The 13,965-nt window shown below is 46.9% G+C and overlaps 1 protein-coding gene across 1 annotated transcript; it reads left to right on the plus strand.

The window, feature by feature from the left end:
• Positions 1-7,079: 7,079 nt before the first annotated feature.
• On the plus strand, positions 7,080-8,393 carry LOC100657960 (melanoma-associated antigen B2-like). The gene has a single exon (XM_003420202.2). It carries the CDS (start codon positions 7,080-7,082, stop codon positions 8,073-8,075), a length of 996 nt encoding a protein of 331 aa, XP_003420250.1. The 3' UTR covers positions 8,076-8,393.
• The last annotated feature ends 5,572 nt before the right edge of the window (positions 8,394-13,965 follow it).

A 13,965-nucleotide genomic window follows, 5' to 3' on the forward strand; every position in this document is an offset into this window, starting at 1 on the left:
ACTCAGCCACTAACCAAAAGGCTGGCAGTTCAAACCCATCCAGCGGCTCCACAGGACAAGGACCTGGTGATCTGCCCTCATACAGATTACAGCCCGTGGGGCAGTTCTGCTCTGTCACAGGGGTCACTATGAGTAGAAACCAACTGGACAGCACCTAACAAGAACAACAGTAATAAGGAAAAGAAAGGTAATATCTGGCGACATCTATACATGCAATGCCAGATGACCTGAGAAGATGAGGGGCTCACAAAACCATCCTGGGGAGCCCCTGCCTGGAGAAAATATGTCTATTAGAACGCAAATCACATGAAACTCTACGTGTGGCTGATGAAAAGAAGGGATAGCTGAGATTTATTTTCTCTGACAGCATAGACCACCTGTCCTGGGCCTCCTGCCTTGTGCTGCAGCTTCCTCATCTCACATCACTCCTGGGACAGGCACCCATTCTTTGATTAAAAACTGCTCAAGTTTTTAATCCAAGATTCAGGAGCCAAAATAGAGACCCCCATGTAGGAAGACTGGGGAAACCAACACACTAGAGTTTAGGAGTCACCCAGAGACTGACTGACACCTGCTCTAACTTAGTCATCTAGTGTTGCTATAACAGATATACCACAAGTGGATGGCTTCAACAAAAAGAAATTTATTTCTTCACAGTAAAGTAGGCTAAAAGTCCATATTCAGGGTGTCAGGCCAGGGGAAGGCTTTCCTTCTCTGTCAGCCTTCTCATCAATCTTCCCCCAGAATAGGAGCTTCTCCGCACAGGACCCCAGATCCAAAGGACACACTCTGCTCCCAGCATTGTGTTCTTGGTGCTATGAGGTCTCCTCTCTCTGTTTGCTTCCCCTTCCATTTTATCTCTTGAGAGGTAAAAGGTGGTGTAGGCCACAACCCAGGGAAACTCCCTCCACATTGGATCAGGGCTGTGACCTGGGTAAGGGTGTTACAATCCCACCCAAATCCTCCTAAACAGGAAATTACAATCACAAAATGGAGGGCAACCACACAATACTGGGAATCATGGCCCAGCCAAATTGCTACACACAATTTGGGGGAGACATAGTTCAATCCATATCATGCGCTCTGACCTAGAAAGCCCCATGCGGGGCTGTCAGGCTGAGCATCCCCTCACTTATCTTTGAGAGTACTAAGGACTTGAGAGCCTTGGCCTCAGAAGGGCACCTGAAGTCAGTAGATGCAGGAGTCTCAGCCTCTGATAGATATCAAGGTGATGGTCCTGACTGAGGATGATGGAAGGACCCAGCCAGAACAGTGGGGTCCCATAGAGTTCCACCCTGGCTATCAGTCCTTGCAGCTCCAGAACAGCCCCATCTGGATGTAGCTCAGGGGACCCAAGTCAGTGGGGAATTTGATCTGAGGGGAGCAGCCTCAAGTCAATAGAGCATGGAGTCCCATGGCAAGTCAAGAGTCAAGGTGAAGACCTTGAATGAAGAATGAGGGAACACTTTACAGTGGGCTGCTAATCCAAAGGGTGGAGGTTCCAGTCTAACCAGGGGCACCTCAGAAGAAAGGCCTGGCAATCCAGTTCTGAAAAATCACTCATTGGAAAGCCTATGGAGCACAGTTGTTCTTGGCACACATGGGGTTGCCATGAGTTGGCATCAATGCAACAATAACTGGTAAGGTTGTGAACTGCCTTAGTTTCTGTTAAGGGCCACATCCCCCTCTTATACCCTTCATCTCTCCTTTGAGTTTCAGAGGAAGAGAAGTCCAGTAACCCTTCTGGATCCTGAGAAGTGTTGGTCCTTTGAACTCATCTTTCCTTTCAGAAGTTTATCTTGCTTTGTTCATCAGCAACTTTCCCTTTGCAGTGAATATGTTAAAATATCATGAGAGCTATAAGCAGTAATAGACATGGGGGAACTATCCTTATATAATAAAGAAAATAATGATAGCTAAAATTTATTGGGTGTTTTCTATATACCATCTACCATATTAATCTTTTAGCATACATTAGTTCATATGCCAACCCTATTATTGACCCCATTTTACAGATGCTGAAATGGAGGTTCAGAGAACGTTATTTGCTTTAAGTCACAGTAAGTGGTGGAGTTCAGATCTTTCTTCAGCGCTTTTGCTCTGAACCATTATACTTAAAAACAGATATAAAGAAACCTAGGAAATTATTCTTATCTCTGAAGGTAACTTCTGCATCAATGAAGAGAATGCAACTCTCCTTTCTTTATCTTTGAGGGCCTACCTAGCTACCTTTGACTATGATCCAAAATAAAAAGTCTTTAACCTGAGTCCAGTTCCTTGGCACTTAAACACATTTCTTCATATGTTGTCCATTATTATCTGTCCTCCTCTATCAGGAAACTCAATTTTTATTATTTTATTTTTTTATTGTACGTTAGATGAAGGTTTACAGAGCATACTAGCTTCTTATTAAAAAATCAGTACACATATTATTTTGTGACATTGGTTGCCAAACCCAGGACATGTCAACAAACTCTCCTTCTTGACCTTGGGTTCCTTGTTACCAGCTTTCCTGTCCTCTCCTGCCTTCTCATTCTTGTCCCTGGGCTGGTGTGCCCATTTAGACTCATGCTGTTTTATGGGCCTGCCTAATCTTTGCCTGAAGGGTCAACCTTAGGAGTGACATCAGTACTAAGGTATAATGGTGTCCGGAAACATTCTCTCGTGATTTCTTCACTCTCTATCAGACAGTAAGTCTGGTCTTCTTTTTTTTTTTTTTTCTTGTGAGGTAGAATGTTGTTCTACATCTTTGTCCATCTGTGTCCACAATCCTCTATTGTGATTCCTGTCAGAGCAGTCAGGGGTGGTAGACGGCTCCATCTAGTTGTACTGGACTCAGTCTGGTGGAGGCTGTGGTAGTTACTAGTTCTTTGGACTAATCTTTCCCTTGTGTCTTTGGTTTCCTTCATTCTCCTTTGCTCCTGATGGGGTGGGATCAGTGGAGTATCTTAGATGGTTGCTCACAGGCATTTAAGACCCGAGATGCTATTCACCAAAGTAGAATGTAGAACATTTCCTTATAAACTATTTTATGCAATTTGAGCTAGAGGCTCCCTGAGACCATGGTCCTCACAGCCCTCAGCCCAGAAATTTGGTCCCTCAGAGAGTTTAGGTGTGTCTACGGAGCTTTCACAACCTTTCCTTGAATAGGTTGTGCTGGCTTCCCCAGTACAGTCTGCTGTCTTACCCTTTACCAAAGTTACCACTAGGATACAAAAACTCATAACAGTAGTTAGTAGAGAGTGGATCTAGCAGAACCAATGTTACATGAGCCTGTGTGTGTGGCTGAAGGAGAGAAGGATGAGATCAGCCTGGTTTTCTGACAGCCCACCACCTGTGTTGGCCTTCTTGTCTTTGGCTGCAGCTTCCCCACCTCATGCCACTTCTCACTCTGGGACAGTGACCAAATCTCTGCAAGATCTGCAATAGCAAATTTGCTCAAGTTTGCAAAGATGTTGCCTTTCTCAGGAAGCCTTTAATCAAAGAGGAGCCAAGAAGAGGACTCCAGTGACTGAAAACAGAGAAGAAATACACACCAGAATTTAGGGATCACACAAGGAATTGCAGGGCTTGCTCTCAGACCTAGAGAGCCCCAGGTAGTGCCCTCACTTATTCTTCAGATTTCTCAGGGACCTGAGACGTTGGCCTAAGGACACTCTCTAAGCCAGTAAAGTGAGGACACTCAGCCTCTGATAGATACCTAAGAGATGACCCTGAATGAAGATGATGGGTGGCCCCCTCAAGAAGAGTGTGGTCCCCAAGTGTCCTGGCCTTGCAATTTCCTCTGAGAGATCTCAGACAGTCCTGGCTGGATATGACTTATCCTGACTTCCAAATCAGAGGTCCCAGGTCAGTAAAGACCTTGATATGAGGGGACCAGCCTTTGATTGAGCAAGTGTGGATTTCCAGGACTGGTCATTTTCAAGATGAAGACTGTGAATGAGGAAGGAGGGAGCCACCCACCCCAGACAGAGGAGGCCACACAAAATCCTTCCTGCTGTTGGCCCTGGGAGTCCCAGGGCAGAGTTGTCAGGATGAGGAGTCTCCTCATTTCTGCCTGGAGGGTATCAGGTCTTGTGGGCATACCCCCAGGTCCATAGAGGGAGGAGACTCAGGCCCTCAAGGAGGCAAGGTGAGGACCCTGAGTGTTATGAATGGGAACCCCATCAACAAAAGGAGCAGAAGAGAGCATTGCCTCTGTTCTTAGTCCTGGTAAGCCTCTGGGAGAGCTCTCTGACAAAGGTGCCCGTCGTTTCTTCCTGAGTGGTCTCAGGGAGGGAAGGTCTGGTCTACAGGGGCGGCCCCAGCTCTGCAGAGGGAGGAGTCTTGTCCCTAACTGGAGTTAGGTGTGGACCCTGAGTGTTTATGGGGCGACGTACCGCCTAAAAATCATCTGCCAGGAGCAGTGAAACAGCCTGCAATCCTCTGAGGCCCCACGCAAGTGTATGATGTGGCACACTCTAACCTGTCCCTCTAGGGTCTCAGCTTGGTGAGAATCATGTTCTGAGCCTGTGAGTCAGGTCTTCATACGCGGGACCCCCAAGCTCTGATAGGTATGAAGGCGAGATCCCAGTGTGAGCACTAAGGGACTTCTCATTCCAGAACACTGGAGCCCCAAGAATCCTGCCCTTGCTGTCGGCCCTCGGGGTCCCCGGCCCCTACCACGAATGTCTTTAATCTTGGAGACCCTCCCTACAGCCTTCTACAGATGTGACATGTCCTGGCTTCCATCTAGGAAGTGCTGGGAAGGTGCAGATTCTGGTTGAGGGGGCTGTGAGCTCTCCTCAGCAGTGGAGGGTGGAGTCTCAGGACTGATCAGGGGTAAAGGTGAGGACCCTGAATGTGGACTGTGGTGAGCAATTAACCCCAGAAAAGCGGGGTCCTAAGAGCACCGCCTCTCCTGTTGGCCCTCGGAGACCCCCTTCTAAGGGCCTTGGCCCTCAGAGACCCCCTATACCCTTGGCCGGAAGTGACGGGTGGGCATGCGCCGACTTCCATCCGGGAAGTGCCGCGAAGGCGTGGCCTCTGGTCTGACCAGGTTGAGGCTTTCATCATCGGAGGAGGGTGGAGTCTCGGGAGCGGTCAGGAGTCCAGGTGAGGACCCTGAAAGTGGACTAAGGGGACACCTAACCCAGAACAGAAGAGGTCCCACAAAGTCCCGCCCCTACCGCCAGCCTCAAGGCCACCAGGCTGACTTTGGCCTGTAAAGTCTCAGGATGGGCGGGCCTTGGTCCAAGAAAGCACCCGAGTTCCGAAGAGGGAGGAGACCTAGACCCGAACTGCAGACGAGGCGAGGACCCTTAGTGCTAATGAGGAGGGTTCCCCTTAAAAAAGGGGCCGCCGGCAGCCCAATCTTGATGTCAGCTCTGGGAGCCCCCGGGCAGGGGTAGCCAGATGTGAAGCACCCCGACTTCCCTCTGTGGAGGTGAGAGCCTTAGTCTGAGCCATCAATCCTAGCCCTGCTTTCGGGCGGACTTAAGTTAGTAGAGGGAGGAGCCCTACCCGGAAGACGTTCAGAAGCCTGAGTGAGGAATGAAAGGGTCACCAGTTGAGAACACTGGGGTCAGGTAAACCCCACCACCCTGGCAAGGCCTAGGATTCCCAAAAGAGCCTGCAAAGGATGTGGCTCACTCTGACTTTCAACTCTGAGTTCTCAGGAAGGTGTGGTCTTTGGTCTGAGGGATGTGGCCTCATGACAGCAGAGAGTGGGGTTCCAGGAATGGTGCAGAGTGAAAGGAAGACATGATTGAGGTACAGGGACCACTCAACCCAAAATGGGGAGGATTGCAGTGGGCTCTGCTAATGCCAGTCGCCCTGGAAGCCCAGGACAAATCTGGCAAGTTCAGGGGACTCTGGACTTCTGCCTGGAGTATCAGAGGTAGATGAGCGCCTTAGTTTAAGCCCCAATTCAAGAGATAGAGGGATCCCAGAAACTGGTGGGAGTCAAGGTAAAAATCCTTTAGAAGGCAATAGGGAATTATCCTCTTCTCCCCTCCCCCAAGAAGAGAGGAGGATGCAGTAAAGGCTCCCACTGCTGTTGGCCCAGGGGAGCCACGGTCAGAGGTGTCAGGCTAAGGTGCCTCCTGGTTTGTTCCTAGGGATAGATGGTCTCGGGGACATGAAGTCCTTGGACTAATGGAGAGGCTTATTCAGGAGAGGAAACCCTGGTGGCATAATGGTTAAGTAGTATGGCTGCTAACCGAAAGGTCGGCAGTTCAAATTCACCAGGCACTTCTTGGAAAGTCCATGGGGGCAATTCTGCTCTGTCCTGTAGGGTCGCTATGAGTCGGAATCGCCTTGACAGTAACGAGTACAAACAGGGTATTTGTTAGAAGCAGGAGACATGGTCTCTAATAGGAGTCAAGGTGAGGACACTGAGTACTGATGAGGTGACTCCTGCCAGAAGAAAGGGGGAAACACAGAGCCCCAACACTGCATTCGGACCTGGAGGACCTGGGTATGGTGACTTAGTGAGTTGTACTCACTAACTCTCAGGGCATTTTGGGGAGATGAGGGACCTGGTAAAAGGGGGCAGCCATGGTGAGGACCCCGGTGGAGAACTGAGGCCTCCAAGGAACCCCAGTCAGAACGAGTCCCAGTGTGCTGTCATCACTGAGACACCCTGCCAGGAGTGGTGGCTGAGCTGCTCCTTCAGTTTCTGCTTGTGAGTCCCAGAGGGAGTTGAGGTTTCAGTCAGAGTAGTAGAGGCAAGGTGCCCTGGCCCTGCCAGCAGTTGATATGATGGCCCTAGGAATAAAATTAGAAGAATCCCCAATAACCCAGTACAGAGGGTCCCTAGTGTCAGCCCCTGCTCTCACTCCAGTAAGCCCCAAGCAGGGCTGGCAATCTACAACCTAATCCTTCCTCTCATTTCCTCTACAGGGTCCTGAAAGGGACAGTAGGAGCCTTGTGAGGTCCTAGAGCAGTGTCCTCAAGAATCCTGCATTGGCAGCGGTTGTGAAAGCCAAGGAGGCATCTCTCTGTTACGGGGGTGCACACCCTCTCAGCCTCCCTCCTCCTGTGGGCTCGCATCACCTGCCCTCTCACACTCCTGTCTGCTTCCCTTGAGCAGAGTCATCATGCCTCGGGGTCAGAAGAGTAAGCTCCGTGCCCGCGAGAAGCGTCACCAGGCCCGAGGTGACACCCACAGTGTCAAGGGTGCTCAGGCCACTGCAGCAGAGGAGGAAGGGTCCCCCTCTTCTTCCTCTCCTCCTTTTGGGGGGCCTCCCCAGAGCTCCCCTGCTGCTCGCACTCCCCAGGGGTCTCAGAGAGCCCCATCTACCACCACTGCTACTGCAGGTGCTTCAGGCAGAAGAGCTCCTAGAGGGGCCAAGGGCCAAGATGAGGGACGTCCAAGGTCCTCTGCCACACAAGCACCCAATGAGAGGTCACGTAGAGACCCTCTAACAAGGAGGGTGATCCTGTTGTCCCAGTTCCTGCTGTCCAAGTATGAAATGCAAGAGCCCATTACCAAGGGAAACATGATGAAGATCATCAACAAAAGGTACAAGGAGCACTTCCCTGAGATCCTGAGGAGAGCCTCTGAGTACATAGAGCTGGTCTTTGGCCTTGATGTGAAAGAAGTCGATTCCAAAGGTCAATCCTATACCATTGTCAGCAAATTGGAGATAACTGAGAAAGAGAATCTGAGTGGTGGCAGGGGGTTTCCCAAGAAGGGGCTCCTGATGCCTCTCCTGGCCATGATCTACACGAATGGAAGCTGTGCCACAGAGGAGGAGATGTGGGAATTCCTGAATATGATGGGGGTGTATGATGGGAAGACTCACTTCATCTTTGGGGAGCCCCGGAAGCTCATCACCAAAGATTTGGTGCAGGCAAAGTACCTGGAGTACCGGCAGGTGCCCAACAGTGATCCTCCACGCTATGAATTCCTGTTGGGTCCCAGAGCCCAAGCTGAAGCCAGCAAGACAAAAGTCGTGGAGTTTTTGGCCAAGGACAACGATATGTGTTCCAGTGCCTTCCAAGCCCTGTATGAAGAAACTTGCAGAGATGAGGAAGAGAGTCGCAGGCAGAGAATGGGCCAGGGCTGGTCCGAATGCCAGGGCCAGGGCTAGTGTCAGGGTAGGTCCAGCCGGTCCTCCCATCCCTAGTGAAGTCTGATGCAGATCCTTCACTTTTTTGTTGAAAATGGCTGTTAACCTTCTAAGCTGTGGAGGCAACATGGGGCTGGAGGGAGCACGTGTATGTCTTCTTATATTCCTGTTATACCTGAGTAACTTGTAGATTTAGCTTGTCTTTTTGTATTTTTCAAATATTGTTCTTTTTATTTGAAGGTTTATTAAGATTCAGAATCTGAATTCACCCTCATGCATTTATTGTTTTCTTTCAGATTTCAGGGTAAGAGTTTTATATTGTGTAAAACAAACTGAAAATCCTTGAATCTTTTCTTATAAATCCGGAACTATTTAACGTGGTATCAGAATAGGGATATACTTGGAAAAATTAAAGATACCCACAAGATAGAGGAAAAAAAAACATAAAAGCTGGTCAATTCTTGGTTTTCTTTATTCCATTTGGTAAAAGTACAATACTCATGTGCTTGGATTTGTTTAGCTTATTTAAGGATGTGGGAGAAAATAAATTGTGATGGTCTGACCTCTTGTTCCCTGGCTCTTATTTTCCGCAAAGAGTAATTGAGCGTCTGCCTTTTGGAAGGCTTCATGCTAGTACTGGGGCCCTTTAAGTAAAGGTGTGGCAGCACGTGTGTAGATTTTAGAGTCTTACAGAAGCTATGAAATAAGGAGGACGTTGAGATACTCTCCAGGACCTAAGGACTAGTAGAAAATGAGTGAGCACTTCAGGGTTCCCTCTAGTGTAAATGCCCTGAGGCAGGGCATTTTGGGGCCTTGGGAAACTTTGATCTCTCAGTCTGTGCTGGGGGAATTTTAAGCTAGGAAACATAGGGTAGGGAAGGGTAGGGGGTGAGAAGAGCAGGCAGGGTGGGGCTGGGGGTGGGGGCAAGTCCAGATGAGGCTGCGGGAGGCTCCGAGCTGAAGTGGGGACCCGGCGGACCTCATCTTGGGGCAGGGATTGCGGTGGCCACCTGAAACTACTTACTGAGCAGATGGGGTCAGGGCACATCTTAAAGGGTTGTGGGGGGTCCGGATACTCACCGCCCAGGTTTTGGAGTCCGCCAGTCACGGCCAGAGCCGCCAAAATCTGTAACAGAATGAGGGTTCTTGTCCAGTACTATTAAAAACTATTAGCCGATCAAAATAAGAGGGACGCCACACCACCAGTTGCAAGGGAAACAGAAAGTGGAAATTCGCTGCGCAGACAAGGAGCAACGTGGGGTCTAGCGACCATATGGCCATGTGCTCACTGACTGAGGAGGTTAGAGAGCTTTTTATTTCCAGTGGCGCCTGGGGTTTTTTTTTTTTTTTTCTGGGGGTTGGGTTTGGTGCCCGGAACTCTCTGTCCTTCACCTTCCCATGTCCATATTTGGAAGCCTAGATGTTGAATCAGGTCGATGATGTTAACATCCAAGGACAGATTGAGGACACAGCTCTTCGGCTCCTGCGCATGCGCCAAAATCTTGATTCGTGCATGCTCAGGGTTCTGGCACCAAATTCAAACTGTGGTTAGGGCTACTGTGTGTTCGGGCCAAACCGCGGTTAGAAGCTGTGGCTTGGCAGGCTGCGAGGGGGATGGGGAACTGCGGCGGTGTGGGGGGAAGTCTTCAACCTTACCTTGGATAAGTTGTGCCGGCTTCCCCAGTATTGTGTACTGCCTTACCCTTCACCAGAGTTACCACTAAAAAAATCAAAAACCAAACCCATTGCCACAGTGTCGATTCTGACTCCTTGCGACCCTATAGGGCACAGTAGAACTGCCCCATAGAGTTTCCGGTTAGAACTAGGTGGATTCGAACTGCTCACCTTTGGGTCAGCAGCCATAGCACTTAACCACTACAGCACCAGGGTTTCCAGGTTACCACTAGGATACAGAAACTCTTAACAGTAGTTGTCATTGGGGAAGAGGACATTATTTCCATTTAAATAATTTTTTACTATTTGAATTTTTGTACCATGTGCATGTATTACTTTTTCAACGAAATTTTAAACGTAATTTGAAAGTAATATCTTTTGAAATTCAACAATATTTTAAAAGATAATATTAAGATTAATGATTTTGTTATAGTAAGTGTAATTTTAAAAATGAACACTGGGAAAAGGTAATTAGATCTAAGGCTATCTCTACATGATGTCAACCCAACGAGAAGTTTATTCATTGGGGGAAAATTTCTGGTGGTTCCAGTCAATCCAGAGGTGCCTCAGAAGAAAGGCCTGGCGCTCTATTTCCCAAAAAATCACACATTGAAAACCGTATGGAGCACAGTTGTACCCTGACACACATGGGGTTGCCGTGAGTTGAAACCAGCTTGACAGAAATAGGTTTGGTTTGCTTTTGCATAGCCCACAGATCAAACTGAGATGACCTAGGATTTGTGGAGAATCAGTAAGAAGGCCTACTCAAAAAATACCTCTTCTAGTGCCTGTTATGTTGAATGTACTTTAAAATGCTTTCCGGGCTTGGAGTCTTCTAAAATAATACAAACCTGAAAGAAATGTTTGCATCTCTGGGGGAATGTGGCCTAGGACAGATGTGTTAGGGATCACAAAAAAGAATGGACAGAAGCTAAAATGAAACAAGCAACATGACTAAGACATCAGACTTCGCTTAATAAGGGACATTGTAGTGAATTCGGAGTCCCTGGGTGGTGCAAATGGTTAACACTTTACATTGGGCTGCTAATCAAAAGGTTGGAGGTTCCAGTCCAACCACAGGCACCTCGGAAGAAAGGCCTGGCAGTCCACATCTTAAAAATCAGCGAATGGAAACCCTACAGAGTATAGTTGTTCTCTGGCACACATGGGGTCGCCATGAGTTGGAATCAACTCAACAGTAACTGGTAAGGTTGTGAACTGCCTTAGTTTCTGTTAAGGGCCACATCCCCCTCTTATACCCATCACTTCAGCTCTCCTTTTAGTTTCAGAGGAAAAGACGCCCAGGAACCCTCCTCGATCCTGAAAATTCTTGGTCTTATGAACTCGTCTTTCCCTTCAGAAGTTTATCTTGCTTTCTTCATCAGCAACTTTCCCTTTGCTGTTAATATGCTAAAATATCATGAGATTTGTCTGGTGCATTTTTTTCACCTGTGCATAAATGGCCACATGGATTACCCTTCATGCTGTCCAAGCCTTGGTAAGTCCCTTCTCATACTGACCCTGGCCTTGGCCATAGTGCTTCCTTTGCTCAGTGAGATAATATCAAACATGACACAAGTAGAGACTTTAAAAGAGATGTGACACTGGGGTTTGCCCTCTCTTACTTGTTTTGTGATACCTTGTGACCACCGTGTGAACAAATCCAGGCTAGCCTGCGAGATGATGAGAGCTATATGGCCTAGATACCTCCTTTTCCCCTGCCAACAGAAAGACAGACAGCCAAGCAAGAGACATGTGGGTGAGGCCATGGGCGATCAGCTGACCACAAACTCAGGAGTGAGCCCAGACAGCACTACATGGTGCAGAGATGTGCCCTCCCAACTGAAACCACAGACCCATGAACATATAAATGGCTGATGATTTGAGCCACTAAGTATTGGCGTGGTTTCCCATATAACATAAATCTTTACTTAACTATATAACCCTTCTAGCTCCTGCTTTCATTATTTTCTTCCATTCAATTCTAAATCTTTTATTTCCTACCAAATATTCACTTATCAAACACATAATTATATAAGCATACTATGTGATAGGGACTGTGCTAATCAATAATGCATAGAATAGTAAGCAATAACAGACATGGCAATAATCTTGATGGAAAAAAGAAAATGATGATAGCTAAAATTTATTGAGTGTTTTCTATGTAGCATCTTCCATGTTAATCTTTTAGCATACATTAGTTCATACACTAACCCTATTATTCACCCCATTTTACAGATGCAGAAATGGAGGTTCAGAGAACGTTAAAACATTTGCTTTAAGTCACAGTAAGTGATGGAATTCAGATCTTCCTCCAGCGCTTGTGCTCCGAAGCATTATACTTTAAGAACAGATAGAAAGAAAGGTTGGAATTTAGTCTTAGCTCTGACAGTAACTTCTGCGTCAATGAAGAGAATGCAAGTTTCCTTTCTTTATCTTTAAGCGTCTGTCTAGCTGCCCTTTTACTATGATCCAAAGTAAAAAGTCTTTAACTTGATCCAGTTCCTTGCCACTTACACTTTGCTTCATATCTTGTCCATTAGTATCTATCTGCCTTTATCAGGAAACTAAAATTTTATTTTTTTATTGTACGTTAGATGAAGATTTACAGAGCAAACTAGTTTCTTATTAAACAAATAATATACATATTGTTTTGTGACTTTGGTTGCCAACCCCAGCACATGGCAACACGCTCCCCTTCTCCACCTTGGGTTCCCGGTTACCAGCTTTCTTGTCCCTTCCTACCTTCTCGTTCTCAGCGCTGGGCTGGTGTGCCCATTTAGACTCGTTTTGTTTTACGGACCTTCCTAATCTTTGGCTGAACCTCAGGTGTGACTTCAGTACTGAGCTATAAGGGCTTCTGGGGGCCATAATCTTGGGGTTTCTCCAGTCTCTGTCCAACACTAAGTCTGGTCTTTTGTGTGTGTGTGAGTTAGAAATTTGCTCAACATTTTTCTCCAGCTCTGTCCAGGACCCTCTATTGTGATCTCTGTCAGAGCAGTCAGTGGTGGTAGCCGGGCTCCATCTACTTGTTCTGTACTCAGTCTGGTAGAGGCTGTGGTAGTTGTGGTCCATTAGTCATTTGGACCAATCTTTTCCTTGCATCATTCTCCCTTGCTCCAGATGTGGTGGGACCAGTGGAGTATCTTACATGGTGCTCACAACCTTTTAAGACCACAGACGCTACTCACCGAAGCAGAATTTAGAATATTTTCTTTCTAAACTATGTTATGCCAGTTGAGCTAGATGTTACCCAAGACCATGGTCCCCACAACCCTGAGCCCAGTAATTTGTTCCGTCAGGGAGTTTGGATGTGTCAGTGGAGCTTCCATGACCTTGCCTTGGATAAGTTGTGCTGCCTTCCCCAGTGTTGTGTACTGTCTTACCCTTCACCAAAGTTACCACTTAAAAAACAAAAAACCAAACCCATTGCCATTGAGTTGATTCCGAGTCAGCGACCCCATAGGGGACGATATAACTGCCCCATAGACGACGATATAACTGCCCCATAGACTTTCCATTTAGAGCCTCGTGGATTCGAATTGCCAGCCCTGGGCTTAGCAGCCGTAGCACCTAACCAGTACACCACGAGGGCTTCCAGGTTACCACTAATACAAAAACTCTTAACAGTAGTTGTCTTTGGGGAAGAGGACATTCTTTCCAGTGAAAGAATTTTTTTATTATTTGAATTTTTGTACCATGTGCATGTATTAATTTTTCAACAAAATATTAAATCTAATTTGAAAGTAATATCTTTTGAAATTCAACGAAATTTTAAAAGATAATACTAAAATAAAGATTTTGTTATAATAACTATACTTTTAAAAATAAACATGGGGAAAAGGTAATTGGAACCGAGGCTGTCTCTAAATGATGTTTAACCTAACCAGCAGTTTATTCATTGGGGGAAAGTTTTGCTTTTTGAGTCAACCCAGAAGTGCCTAAAAAGAAATGCCCAGTGATCTATTTGCAGGAAAATCACTCTAAAACCAAACCCATTGCTGTTGAGTTAATTCCGACTCATAGTAACCCTATAGGACAGAGAAGAACTGCCCCGTAGAGTCTCCAAGGAGCACTTGGTGGATTCCCATTGCAGACCTTTCGGTTCGTAGCCGTAGTAGCACTTCACCAAAGCACCACCAGGGTTTTCAAGTTACCACTAGGATAAAAAAACTGTTAACAGTTGTTATCTTTGGGGAATAGGACATTCTTTCCATATAAAAAAGTTTTAATTATT

Source organism: Loxodonta africana, chromosome X (assembly GCF_030014295.1).
Source record: "Loxodonta africana isolate mLoxAfr1 chromosome X, mLoxAfr1.hap2, whole genome shotgun sequence".
Taxonomy (NCBI): domain Eukaryota; kingdom Metazoa; phylum Chordata; class Mammalia; order Proboscidea; family Elephantidae; genus Loxodonta; species Loxodonta africana.

What these genes read in the sequence shown, in the direction of transcription:
- LOC100657960 (XM_003420202.2), top strand. Translation starts at nt 7,080, where the DNA reads ATGCCTCGGGGTCAGAAGAGTAAGCTCCGTGCCCGCGAGAAGCGTCAC.